The sequence below is a fragment of the Quercus robur genome, chromosome 6 (assembly GCF_932294415.1).
Source record: "Quercus robur chromosome 6, dhQueRobu3.1, whole genome shotgun sequence".
In the NCBI taxonomy this organism is placed as follows: domain Eukaryota; kingdom Viridiplantae; phylum Streptophyta; class Magnoliopsida; order Fagales; family Fagaceae; genus Quercus; species Quercus robur.
Genome location: NC_065539.1, coordinates 12152459 through 12165953, shown reverse-complemented (window position 1 = coordinate 12165953; position 13495 = coordinate 12152459). Strand labels below are relative to the sequence as shown.

The 13495-nt window shown below is 34.6% G+C and overlaps 1 protein-coding gene across 9 annotated transcripts in view; it reads right to left on the bottom strand.

Moving 5' to 3' along the window:
* The window catches only part of LOC126732780 (lysine--tRNA ligase-like), a 52105-nt gene that overhangs the window by 3917 nt on the left and 34693 nt on the right, over nt 1-13495 (bottom strand). For 4 of the 9 annotated variants that reach the window (XM_050435788.1, XM_050435789.1, XM_050435787.1 and 1 more), the window contains 7 exons: nt 4042-4129; nt 3612-3687; nt 2595-2663; nt 2310-2475; nt 2122-2215; nt 1139-1224; nt 83-243 (listed from right to left, as the gene is read on the bottom strand). The exons of 1 other annotated variant lie outside the window; for it this stretch is intronic. In XM_050435788.1, the coding sequence (XP_050291745.1) occupies nt 83-243; nt 1139-1224; nt 2122-2215; nt 2310-2475; nt 2595-2663; nt 3612-3687; nt 4042-4100 (711 nt within the window). In that variant the 5' untranslated portion in view covers nt 4101-4129. Of the gene's footprint in view, nt 1-82; nt 244-1138; nt 1225-2121; nt 2216-2309; nt 2476-2594; nt 2664-3611; nt 3688-4041; nt 4130-4725; nt 4898-13495 lie in introns of those variants that run through there. 4 more of the 9 variants (XM_050435790.1, XM_050435793.1, XM_050435795.1 and 1 more) reach the window with 4 other exon arrangements.

Here is a 13495-nt window from a genome sequence, read left to right as displayed (position 1 = left end):
TTTTTATTTTGGGTGTGCGAAAGAATATAGTTTAAAACAGTGCAATAGGAATTCAGTTGAATTTTAGGATATTAATCAATACCTGGTCTTTCAAAATATAAGTTTCAGGATTCCTGGCACGTCCTGGGACCCAAGCCTCCTCAGAACCAGCCTTAGGCTTTTGCCTTGGCATCATATGGAGACAAGGGGTTAAGACTATAAACGATCTTGGAAAAATACTTAGCTCCCCCCTTTTAGTTTTCCCTGAATCGAAAGAAAATGTGTTAAATTACCGATTCTCCTAGAAACCAAAGCGATTAAAAAATGGTGAATTTAATTTGAACATAATTCTAAACACTCCCTCTCACGCATGGGCCCAGCCTCCCCCTTAATAAGTGGGGCTCAACATGTGTGATTTTTCACATTTTAAATGGGAGGTAGAGTGAATTTAAATTACAAATTCTCCCAAAAGTTTAAGCTGCTAGGAAATGATGAATTTAATCATTTGACCATAATTCTAACAAAATGTAAGTCAACCAGGAAGTTTATAATTTAAAGAAACAATGACTCAAAAACCTACATATCAACTTTGAAATTCAAAAAAAAAAAATTATGCCTCTAGCTCAAATGGCACCTCCTTCCCTTGTAAGAGCAAGGTTCGGAGTGAATTTGTGAGTTCAAGACCCACTAAATCTGTATATAATTATGAGAAGAAAAAAAAAATGTACATCTATATCACAAGACTGGACCCATTTCTAGAAAATTTCAACAATCATGCGGCATACTGATAAAAAAAAAAAACCAATTATGCAGCATAGAAAACTAAAGCAGTTCACCATAGGGAAAAGGACCAAAATGAAGCACCTATTTAAGGGAATTTTAAAGCAGTCTCTTTTAAATTTGTATTTTGAAGTTCTACCTACACTCCATAATTTTTTCCTTATGCCACAAAATTTTTAATTCATTATCAAACATCAAATGTGAGAGAGAGAGAGAGAGAGAGAGAGAGAGAGAGAAACCAAATTAAGTAATTAAATTGATGGTGATTTCTTTTGTAAACTCAACAGTGTCAACACAATAAGGAGCAGCTCTATATATATATATATATATATAAGTCAAAAGGTGTTAGTAACTACCCAATTGTAGTAACATCACAAACCTGGAAACCCCTTGACACCAACAGTATCACCATGCTTCACAGTTGAATGGAACCTAGAAAATTCTTCCTCATTCAAATCTGACTTGCTGCATCATGGAAATGAAGAATCTCTCAATCATAAAATTTGGTATCCGTGCAGCAAAACTTAAAGGTGGTGCAATTTAGGGGGGACACCCAGCCTGGGGGTGGGGTGGGGGGGTGATTGTCCATGAAACTAATTCATATCTGAACCAAAATTTCCCAAATAGTACCGAGTGGAAAGTCTCATTTATACATATTCGTCATCTTGTTTATATAGGTCCTTTATAATTTTTTTTTTTAAGCACAGTTGAGAAAACTAGGCAATGGTACAAAAAGATGCGATAAGTAAAATGACCTACATCATTCTTTTTTCCAATCTACCTAAGCCTTCAACATACAACTAATCAGGCCTCACAAACACGAAATTAGCAATAATTTCAATAAAAAAAAAAAAAAAAAAACAAAGTTTCTCTTACAAGGAACATGGGCAAAACATTGACATTCAACTAATTGATGAATCCCTACCCAAAAATATTAAGTTTTTAAGATAAGAAATTTGACATGAAATGCTGATAACAAGAAAATCCAAATTCCCAAACTAATCACTTATTCCACTATAGAAGATAACAGAGAGAGCAATTTGTGTCCATTCAAAGAAAGAGTCCAAAAGCAAAAACAAAGGCTCTTCTACTAATATGGAAAGATGCCAATGAGCTGCATCTCAAATTGCACCTCCGCTAATAAGGGTAAGGTGGAGGAAGAAGTCATAGGTTTAAGGCCCACATGGTTGCATGAATAACTTAAAAGAAAATTAATTAATTAATTAATTAATTAAAAAAATTAAAACTAATAGAAAGATAATTTGTCAAAGACATTGCATACCTAAAGAAATAACAATACTAAAATCATAAGGAAAAATCAAATATGAATAAGGGAAAAGAAAAGATACAGTGATAAGATACCTAGCATCAGCCATAACTTGGACTTTAGCAGTACCACCATGTAAATCATAAAAGAATAGCTTTGAAGAAGATGAACGTTTGCTCATGATACGCCCTTGCATAGGAAAGAAAATTAAAAAAAAAAAAAAAAATACCAAAAGAAACATGATAAATACTAACCAAATAAATAAAAGCCCTGATTTCAATACCAGTCAAATTTACAGTAACATCCTCAAGATGCTCCCCATTGCCTATGTTTTTAAACTGCTCTACACATTCAAGGACAGACATTGCAACAGGGTCATTCTGAGGATATATATTTTCACCAGCTGCCCTCAGAGATGCTAGATGTTTCTGTCTATTTTCTAAGTATTGCTGGAGGAAAAACAAATGAGGAAGATTAAAAGCAGGAGATTGAGGTTATAATCAAGAGCTTTGTGGAAAAGATCCAGGAAAAGAATGCTAACTATTGCAGGACAAGAATGGACTTATACCGTTGGATCTATATCTTCATCGTCAGCTGCTGCAGATTTCTTGCTGCGGGAATCTGCCATAGAAGCAGCCTGGAACATAAACACAAGTTTATTCTTAATAAGATTTCAAAACAAGGTGGTAAGGTACCTTAGAGATGACAGCCAATAACACATCATACTCCATCATGTTCAAACTCCACAACATGATGATCAATGTAGATTCATTCATATAGTAACATCAGTACATTCCACGGTACCAAAATTTAAAATTCTCTATATTAAAACAAGTAATCCAAGAAACCAGCACCAACAATTGCTTCAGGATTTTTGAAATTTTTTTATCACAATTAGTAAAGAACGTGTCCTTTTTAAAAAATAATTAGATAGTTACAATCGGGGAGAAGGGATTTGAACTCTGGATGTCTCAGTTGTAAATACCAAGAGATGTTAATTGAGCTACAAGGCTCTTGGCAGAAAAAAGAAGTCAAATATATGAAAAAACAACACTAATTACTATTTTAAATACTCCAAGTTTGTCCTGACTAATTAAGACATGGCCACCTTGCATATGAAAATTTTTCATAATAAAAATTATTAGAGGTGGATTGTTTTTTAAGCCAATATATGAGATAAACATGTAGCCAATGAATCATAATAATTTGTTGCTCATTCTAATACTACAAGATATTCTTTTTCTCAAAATTTACAAGGGAACAATAACATCCCAACTCTTAAGTTCTATTTCATTGGCCTAAATTATAATAAGGTTAGATTAGAATAGTAAAATATATAGATATTTCACTATATAGTCAGCAAGAATGGAAGAGCACAAAGAATAGATAGAACTGCAGAAAATTAAATTCTGCGGTTCCACAGAGATTTTCATGATCGAGATATGGAGGCAGGCAGCTTATTCTTTCTTTGATCATATTTATTCCAAGATGCTGAGGGGAGGGGGGTGATAGGATGACATGGCAATTAAATACAAGTGGTAATTTCGACTCCAAATATAATGCTACTAGTCTGAATGTCAAGTACCTGTTTTGCCTTCTCCTCCTCTTTGCGCCGCCTTTCTTCTTCCTTTTGCTTATTCTTTAATTCCTTCTTGAGTGCACTGTAAAAATTCCCCAAAATACAAAGGAATTAAAAACTCAAAACTGGTTTGATTTCTTCATTTATTGGTGGGGTAATTTATAAGCTTCAGAAAGCTATATTCATATCTTCCTCAACTTGTCCTACATAGTAATAGTATTTTACCTGCACTATATTTTGAAAACAAAATATGCACTTTTTTTTTTTTTTTTTTTTTTTTTTTTTGTTATTTGCAAAAGTTGTTAAGAAAAATATTTTTTGGAAAAGATTAATGTGGTATTGTGAGTGTATTTTACGTCCATGTATAAAGTATAGCATCACACACATAAAATATTTTCCTCTGTTTTTCCATTAAAAACATATTTCTGAAACTTACTTTTTGCTGAGACTTTCCCCAGCAGCAGGGGAGCCTGTCACCGACCCCAAGTCCTCCATTTTTAATAAGACCTAGACCAATCGGAAATCTGCATCACAATCCCATAAATCCCAAGTATAAGACATCATAACAGAAGTATATATTTAAATAAAAAACAATAACCTTCTCTTCTTCCAGGTTTCTTGGCAACCAAACAAATATGAAAACCCTTAAAAGAATGACTTTATATATACTGTAGGGTTGCACCTGTTTGTACGGATTTTTTTCCCAAATATCCCTATTTTCTTAAGTTTAAAAAAAAATTTGAAACTCTTTGTTAGAATTTTAGTCGAAGGAACGTTTTTATAATTTGCAAATAAAGGATTAGAATTAATAGTCTAAAACTAAACGAATTAACCAAAAAAAAAAAAATCCAATAATACCCACATTCAAAAAAAAAAAAAAAAAAAAAAACAGAAACCCTAAAGATTCAAGGGGCAATATATATTTTTTTTTTTGAGAAATTGATTCAAGGGGCAATATTTGAATTCCTTAAACGGAACTAATCACAAAGCTTTATACAACAAACCCCAAGAAAAAAAAAATCACAAACCTTTTTTTACAACAAATCCCAGAAAAAATAAAAGAAGAAACAAAAAAAAAAGGAAAAATATAGAACAAGAAGATAAGAAGAAGTAAACGAACCTCTGTCTCTGTGAGAGTGATCGTTGAAGAAGAAAGAAAGCCTAAATCTTTTTGGACCAAAATGCGGCTTTTTAGAACCAAGATAGATCAGGGTTGGGTGGGTTTGATTGATTTTTGAGAGAGAGAGAGAGCTCTTTTGCTTTGTTTTGGTTTTCAGAGTACAAAGTTTTGTTCTGAGAGAGTGAACAAGGCGGCGTATTTATAGTGTTCTGTCTTGTGTCGTGCACCGTGGGGTTTTGGGCAGGACGTGGCGCTTTTTTAGTCGTTTTCTTAAATTAAAGGATAATTTGGTAAAACTATGTCTTTTAACTCTCACTAAAACCCTAGGTTTAAGTAGAGATAAAATTAAAGGATAATTTAGTAAAACTATGTCTTTTAATTCCTACTAAAACCCTAAATTTATGTAAAGACAAAATTAAATAATAATTTGGTAAAACTATGTATTTTAAATCCCATTAAAATATTGTCAACAAAATAGGACCATTTTTTTTTTTTTGGTTAAATGTTTTCAATTTTTTATAACCCTTAACGCTCTAAACATTGATTAATGATTATTAGAATCTAAATAAGTATTGTAAAATAAAAAAATCTAGGAGAAAGCACGTAAACAAGCGCAACCAAGCAAACAACAAATCGATAGTAAAAAATATTATGAAAAGAACAAGAAACGAAATTTAGAGTAAATTAAATAACCAATTTTTGGGATTTATAGGTAAACAATGAATATTAAACTGTCTTCGGAAAATAATAGAACAAAATTGTAAATTAAGTGTACCTTCTGATTCTCTGTAGAGGACAAAATGGTTGAGGAGCTCAAATCGCTATAGCCTAATTGGAGCACTTGTATTTGTAAGTTTTTGTTTTTGTTTTTGTTCTTGAACTCTTGTAGCTAGGTTAAGTTAATGGGTCTATATATATAAACAATGTTTACTTGGAGCCGCTAGCTGGGATTTCCTAATCCTAGATTAATTAGGATTGAGATTTCCTAATCCTAACTTAATTAGAACTGGGATTAAGGTTTCCTCTTACTAATTGAAGTCGTATTGGAATTGGGACTTTAACCGTCTCAACGTTGTAATGTAATATAAAAAGTGGGCGGCGCTACGTTGATTGGAAATTGTATCCTTGGCTTCCCTCATTTAGTATTGTTATTATTCTTTTGTAGGTTTGTATAACTATCTTTTTCAGTAAAAGGTGCTACAAAGTGGCTTTTTTTTTCTTTTTTTGCGTAACCAGTGGCACTCTATAGGTGATTTGGGTACAAGTGCATGGTAGCATTGATGTTTTTCAGCAAATTATCTTAGGTGATGTAATGAATGGAAACTGTTACTGATCGTGTATTTTTCAAGCTATGTTGTGTTATTATTGTGAGGCAAATGAGCTTTTTTAAACAAAGAGCGGCAGAAATATTGAAAATTGCAGTAGACCATTTTATTTTTGAGTGATGAGCTATGGTATTTTATTGAGAAGATAGACTTCTTGTTGCACACAAAAAAATGGACACAAATTAGCATAAAAAATTATGTAAAAGAAATTTTTTAAGACCACAGACACGACCTATAGTACACAAGTTCTAATCATCAATGTTAACATTTTGTCAAGTGCTTTCAACGGAACATTAGAACTGAAGAACCTAGAAGCTCTGCAACTAGAATTTTATAGAGCATTTTCAAAATATTATGATAAAGTTTGATCATGAAGAAAAAATAATATGATATGGATTGCAATCCTTTCTAAAAGAAGGTGAATTTGGTGGTCTAATTACATATTTGACAAGGAGACCGAGAGAGAGAGTTAAAGAATTTGAAAACCCTTAAGAATGAATTTATAGCCCTTAAGAATCTGAAAACCTAAATTAAAATGCACCGTTTTGCTTTATTTATTTATTTATTTATTTTTTTATAACACCCATACGACATTGTTTCATTAAAAAAAATTAAAATCAAAACCTGTGAAACGTCGTCGTATTGAAACTGGGGGAGAACTGGCAAATTGGGATCGGTTCGGTTCGGTGTAGATCAGTGAAGGATTCTTTGAATTGGTGACCACATCGCATTGGCATCGGCGAACGCCAGCCTGGGCTCAATCGGCCTCCAAAGCATCCACTTTCAACATTGCAGAGACGACCTTAGTTTCCTGAGCAAGATACTCAAACGTGATATGAAGGCTCTTTCCTAGCACCTGAAAGAAGGAACCAGACTTCAGCAAAAAAAAAAAAGAAAAAGAAAAAAAAGAAAATGGGCTTGCATAGGTACCTAGACGATCTTGAGGAGATGACAGCCCACAACCTTGTTGGCTGGCACTCCCGAGAACACCTTCATGTCCTCGGTAGTAAAGGTGTCTGGTGCCTTTGACAAGGTGGCCCCCACATCGGCCCAGACACTAGAAGATTGGGAGTCAACCTTCTTCTTCTGCTTGTCCTCGGTTCGCTGCCTTTTACTCCGAGGGTTGGTCTCTTCAACTAAAGTATCTAGAGAGGTCGTCCTCACTGCTTCAATGCCAAGAGTAGACGAAGTCGCTGTAGTGATAGGGTCGCCCTTCTCCATCACCCGCACATTCTTGGCCCCAAGACTGGACAAGGGCTCATTCTTCTTAGCCCCCATCCGTGCGTACATACTCTGGTTAAATTTAGTTGTCATTCCTACAGGAGGAAAGCACTTGTTTAAAAAAAAAAAAAAAAAAAAAAAGGGAATGAGAAGGAAAGGAATGACGAGCTTAACACTTACTCTTTTTCTCCTTAATGTTAAGGTTACGCAGGACGAAGGTAGAGGGGCAGTAGAAGGCAAGAGTCCGCGGGTCCACTAGATCGTCAAAATCCTCTATTGTCTTCGCGTACTCAATAGCTTTCTCAACACGCTTCTTGTACCTACTTTTTAGCTTGAGTCGTCTCTTAACTACGCAAGACAATGAATAGAGGAATTAGTGATGATAAAGCAAACACAATGAAAATTAACGGACAAAGAGAAATGATGACACACCTAAGTTTGGGGTTCCCCACCGGCGATGCAACCTTGGGAGATCACCCCAAACCTCGTTGGAAGGGGTCTTAAAGTTGTTCCTAGACATAAAAAAGAACCGGGACTTCCAATATCTGAATGACGAAGGCAAATCTCGAACAATCCTAGTCCTCCTCTCTCAAGTCAACAACTCATAATACCCATGCTCCTTGGACGTTCAAACAGTATAGATAGACGAGCTCATCTACTTTAATCATTTCTCTGTCAGTAGCAACCAGCCATATCCCCATACAGCTAACCACTATCCTCCATAAATTAGGCATAAGTTGCCCGGGAGTAATACCAAAGCGATCTAATAGCTACATAAGGAATGGATGGACAGGGAACCTCAACCCACATTGGAAGGCATCCTCGTAGAAGCATACCTCCCCAGGGAAGAAGTGGCAAGCCTGGTCCTCCTCTCGGGGTAGCCGAACCCTAACCCTATCCGAGAACTGGAACCTATCCTTAAACCTAGAGAAAGTGTCGCTGTCTAGACCACACACCTCGTCAAGGGCATAGAAAGCCCTAACCTCCTGAGAAGCAGAAACAACAACATCACCCCCAGCCTCCACTGGGCTGTCATTAGAAGACAACCTAGTCTCAAGTTCACTTGATCTCACCTCAGACATTATCCCTCAATCTCTCCCCAAACTGTCAAACCAGTCAATTGATTGACGAAGTAAAGGCAGCAAATCGGCTAATGCAACGCCTAGACTATTACTCTCAAAAACAAAGTTCTGAATGTATGGAAAAACATCTAAAGATCCCCCTAAGCGCGCAAAAAGGAAAGAAATTGAGGGGCAAGCTATCCTAACCTTAGAGCTACTAACCATGGAAAATTAGAAAAACAGAGGGAAAGAGATGAATCCTAAAAACCCCCAAAAGACAAAAAAAGAAAAAGAAAAGAAACAAAAATCATAAATTTGCCATAGTCTATCTGAAAGATAGAGAAGGGAAGAAAGGCGCACCTCTAAAAGAAGATGCAAAAAACTTAACCACTAAACGCACCGGCTCGGAGAAAATCACAGGAAATTTGGAGAGGAAGAAGCTTAGAGTGATGATTGGGAGTTGGGGAAAGTGAAGGAAAGTGAATAGTAGAGAAGTTTAAAAAGCTAGGCAAAGAGAACTAAAAAACAGCAAGAAAACCAAGAGCTACACGAAGTGGAGCATTAATTTCACCCCTCAAGTCACGCCACATGACCACAATACACCAAGCGCCACCACTACACAGTAAGTGCAGAGGGAAATCCCAAGAGACACAAAAAAAAAAAAAAAAAACCCTTCGTCTCTTTGTGGCCGTCACCATAGGGATGACCACAGAGCCTGGGGGGTAGCTAAGGAGACTGACAAACCCTTTATCACAAATGAGGTAATCAAATATTCCCGTCAATGAGTCCACATCACTGATGAAGGTAAGGAATACATTCAATGCTACCAATAATGCCTCAAACGGTTACATGACCAACTGTACAGACCGTTAAAGGCCCATCAAAGCCTAAATTACTCATCTAAAATGTTACCAAGAGAAGCATTAAAACCACAATAATAGCCACAATGGCTAGGAGGATTGGAAACATATATAAACCCCTCACAACGCCAACAAAAGGTACATACACACATCCAAAAGTACTCATAAGTAAATCTGATATTCTTCGTATTCTCTAAAAGGCTTCCTTGTACTAACTTTGGCATCAAAGATGTTGTGGCAGGCAACACACCGGTGACCACATTGAGGGGGCTGTCTGCCATATTTGCAGGAACACAGACGAGGACCCAGCCCCATCTGGATACACTCATAAAGATTGCTGATTTGCACTTCATCAGATAGGTTTTATAAAGAGTGGTGCATTGGGCGAGTTGAATTGGATGATCTTCATTTGGATTCTATTACTGATTATGTAAATGTGACTAACTCGGCACCTATTAGTTTTAATCATTTTTTGTTAACTGAACTTTTCAAGACAGGTGGGAGAGTTTTCAATCCAAAAGTTATGAATGCAGCGGATGTGGAGATTTCTGCTCGGAAGCCAAGGCATACATCTACATATAACACTCTAATTGATTTGTATGGGAAGGTTGGGCGACTTAATGATGCAGCTGAGGTGTTTGTTGAAATGTTGAAGTCTGGGGTGGCAATGGATATAGTTACTTTTAATACCATGATCTTTACTTGTGGAAGCAATGGGAATATGTCAGAGGGAGAATTGTTGCTTACTAAGATGGAAGAAAGGGGTATATCTCCTGATATAAAAACTTTTAACATCTTTCTATCTTTGTATGCTAATGCAGGAAACTACACAATAAGATGCTGCACAAACTCATGTGAGTTTGATCATACACAATCAAACAAGCAATTTATCAAACACATTGTGAGCAACTCCTTGAAACTTTAAAATTCTAGTTTAAAAAAAAAAAAAAAAAAAACCCTTTCACAAAAAACAAGAAATTACCCAATAAAAATCACAAACACAAACCAATAATAAAAAACCTGACCATAAAATCAAACTTACACAGAATAAACAATCACAAAGCCTAGGTTTAACCATAGTTCATCCATATATCACAAACTAAAAGGATTGCAAGTGTTTAGATAAAAATAAACAAGAAACAAAAATCCATATATAGCTACAATATACAAATTTATACAAGTTCACAATCTAGACTCACTCAAGCACTTTATCAAACACGTTATGTGTAATACTTTGAAACTTTAAAATTTAAGAAAAAAAGCCCTCAGATCCAAAACCCACCCACAAATAACATGTTATTACCCCATAAAATCACAATTTTAAGAACATAGTTATTTGATCCAACTCAAAAGAAACCCATGAAATAGAAATTAAAACAAAGTTTACCTTTATGAGAGAATGCTAGGCATGAGAGAGAAGAGTGAAAGACAATCCAAGAGTGAAGAAGTAATGTGAGAGAGAGAGAGAGAGAGAGAGAGAGAGAGAGAGAGAGAGAGAGAGAGAGAGAGAGCCAACGTGAGCTGAGAGAGCTCAAGAGAAATTTGTGGGTTTCAGTTTATTTTTTATTTTTTATTTTATTTTTTTTAAATTACAAAACATTGTAATTTTGTTAATATAATAAGAGTAAATTAGGTAATTTTTTTGGTCAATAATTTATGTACTCTACTCTCCCTTCAAATATCTCCAATTTGGGGGAATTAAAAATGAGGGGTTCGAGGTAGTTGAAACCCCTCCAAGCCCCTCCCCCCCCCCCTTTAAAAAATTTCCAAATAAGGTAATTGAATTACTTTCCCTCTCTTTACTCTACTCCCCTTCCTTTTTTTAAACATCCAGACAAAGCATTAATGTGCCATTAATTAAGCAGCCAATTATCCTCCTAAACTTGGTTGTTAATACCATTACCTATAACCATCTCATACTTTGGATTAAATATCATTTTTCATGTTGAATAGCTTTCCAAATGTGGGAAATATTTCTATGAGTTTTACAAGATAGGTAAGATGAATTGTGAAAATATATAGCTTTTAGAACTTTTGCCCAAAGTGTATCAGGATTTTCCCAAAGTCACCAAGCTTGATTCACTATTATTCACACTTGTCTTTATTTATCACCCTCCTGAACCATGTCCAAACTCCCAAGTTACTTATACAAGTTACATCTTTATCCACCCAGCAAAAAAAAGTTACATCTTTATCCTCTTCAAATTAATTTATTGTTTTTCATCGTCAAATCTAAGTTTTTTCCTTTTGAATAAAGGATGCCACTTGACTTGAAGGGTTAAGACTTGAAGAGTTAGAAAACCTTTTCATGTATGTTGCAAAGTCTGTTATACCCTTCTTTGATCCCAAATTTTGGATTTTTTTTAAAGGTATAATTTACTAAACTTTAAAGAAACGTGAAAAATATTCACATTTACTTGCTCTTTACTTTTTTTTTCCTAAACATCCTTAAATTACTATAATCTATAATTGATAATATATATATATATATATATATATATGAGTTGGGTTCAAATTACACTTGATATAACTCTAAACAATATTACACCACCCAATAACTTGTTATAGAATTTATATTTTGAAAATCTCACAATTGAATTACATATTTTATATGTTCTTAATATTCATGTCAATTGGATGTTATCTACATTCGATCTGTGAACTTATCTTTTATGTATAATTTTAAACTACAAAAACTTGAATTTAAATAATTGATTGATGATATAGTTATTAATTTTTTATTACCTTGAAATTTTGCAAGCATGGATAATGCAAAGATAATATAATCTAATGATAGATTTGTCAAAATTCGCATAAAATTTTAAAGTTACACCAGGCGTAACTTGAACCCAACCTTATATATATAATTTGACATTGACTTTTACTTAATGTCAAATTATATTGCCACATAAACTTCCACATCCTCACAATTTTACTCGTCAATATTCTAATATAATTTTTTTTTAATTGAACTTAAATTTTATTCTATATTAAACCGTCAATTAAATGATGTAATAGAATAGATGGTTGATAATTCAATATACAAACACAATTATAATAAATATCCATTAATAACTATCATAATTATATATATTATAATTTCATATAAAAACATAATAATAATAAATACCACAATTATAAAATTTCAAATTTCATATATAGATATAATCAAAATAAATGTGAATTAATTAGTGTCATAATTACCAAGTTTCATATTCATATACAAAAAAGACTTTTAACTTTTAGTTAACCTCATAATATATTGCTACATAATCTTTTCTATCCCACAATTTTAACCGTCAATATTTTAATAATTTTAATTAAATTAAAATATATTTTATATTTAAACCTTAAATTAAATGATAGCTTTTTTGGAAGAAGTAAATGATAGATTAAATAGTTCAATATACAAACACACTCATAATAAATATATTAACAATTATCATAATTATATATTTAATAATTCCATATAAAAGCACTATCATAATTGTAAGGACAAGATTCGTAGCGACCCATAATAATATGGGATTTGCACGTGAAAAGGCCCAAACAATATCATTTATAGAGCGTGGGTTTGAAAGGCTAGGCCTTGGTCACCAGACAGTGGGTTTTTCATGGTGTTCATGCATAATTAAATCGTGTTCGTCCTAGGAGTCTTTCTCCAGGAGGCGGGCTGGGAGGCTCTGGTTTTTGACCATTTTTCCCCAGCCCCCTTCCCAGATTGCTCCCTTTTCCTTTTATACTAGCCTGCATCCCTTATCCAACGTCCACGTGTGGGTTCGATTTTCCAGGACCGATACTTATCCCATCAGCCCATACCCAGAGTGGTTGGGTGTGGTTGTAAAAGCTGAAGAGTATGGCTCTGTCAGGTGCAGAGTATTAAATGGCAATAAAAGCAGCTTTTCCTTTGTCCTTGGTCGTTATACTACCTAGCGTACCCTTCTCCATTGACCTAGATATTTTAGATATTTTCCAAACTGTTCCCATACCGTTTTTGCCCTCCTTTCCAAGGAGACCTCGAATATGCCGAGGACAGAATCATTCTCGGCAATGTCTCAAGATTATTTGGACTTTTATTACCTATCCTCGGTCATAACATTCCTTGGCTCGGGCCTTGGGCCCCAATGTAAAAATGGGTCAGGGCCTCAAATTACTGGACCCCACAATAGCCCCTCGAAATCCTGCTATTCGACCTCTTGGTCGGAGAGGAGGGTTTTGGTAATGCCACTCCTTTATTGCGGTCTGCTTAGATCTGCCCTTCATCAATGTGGGTATCTCTTCATCTATCCAGAAAATATACCGG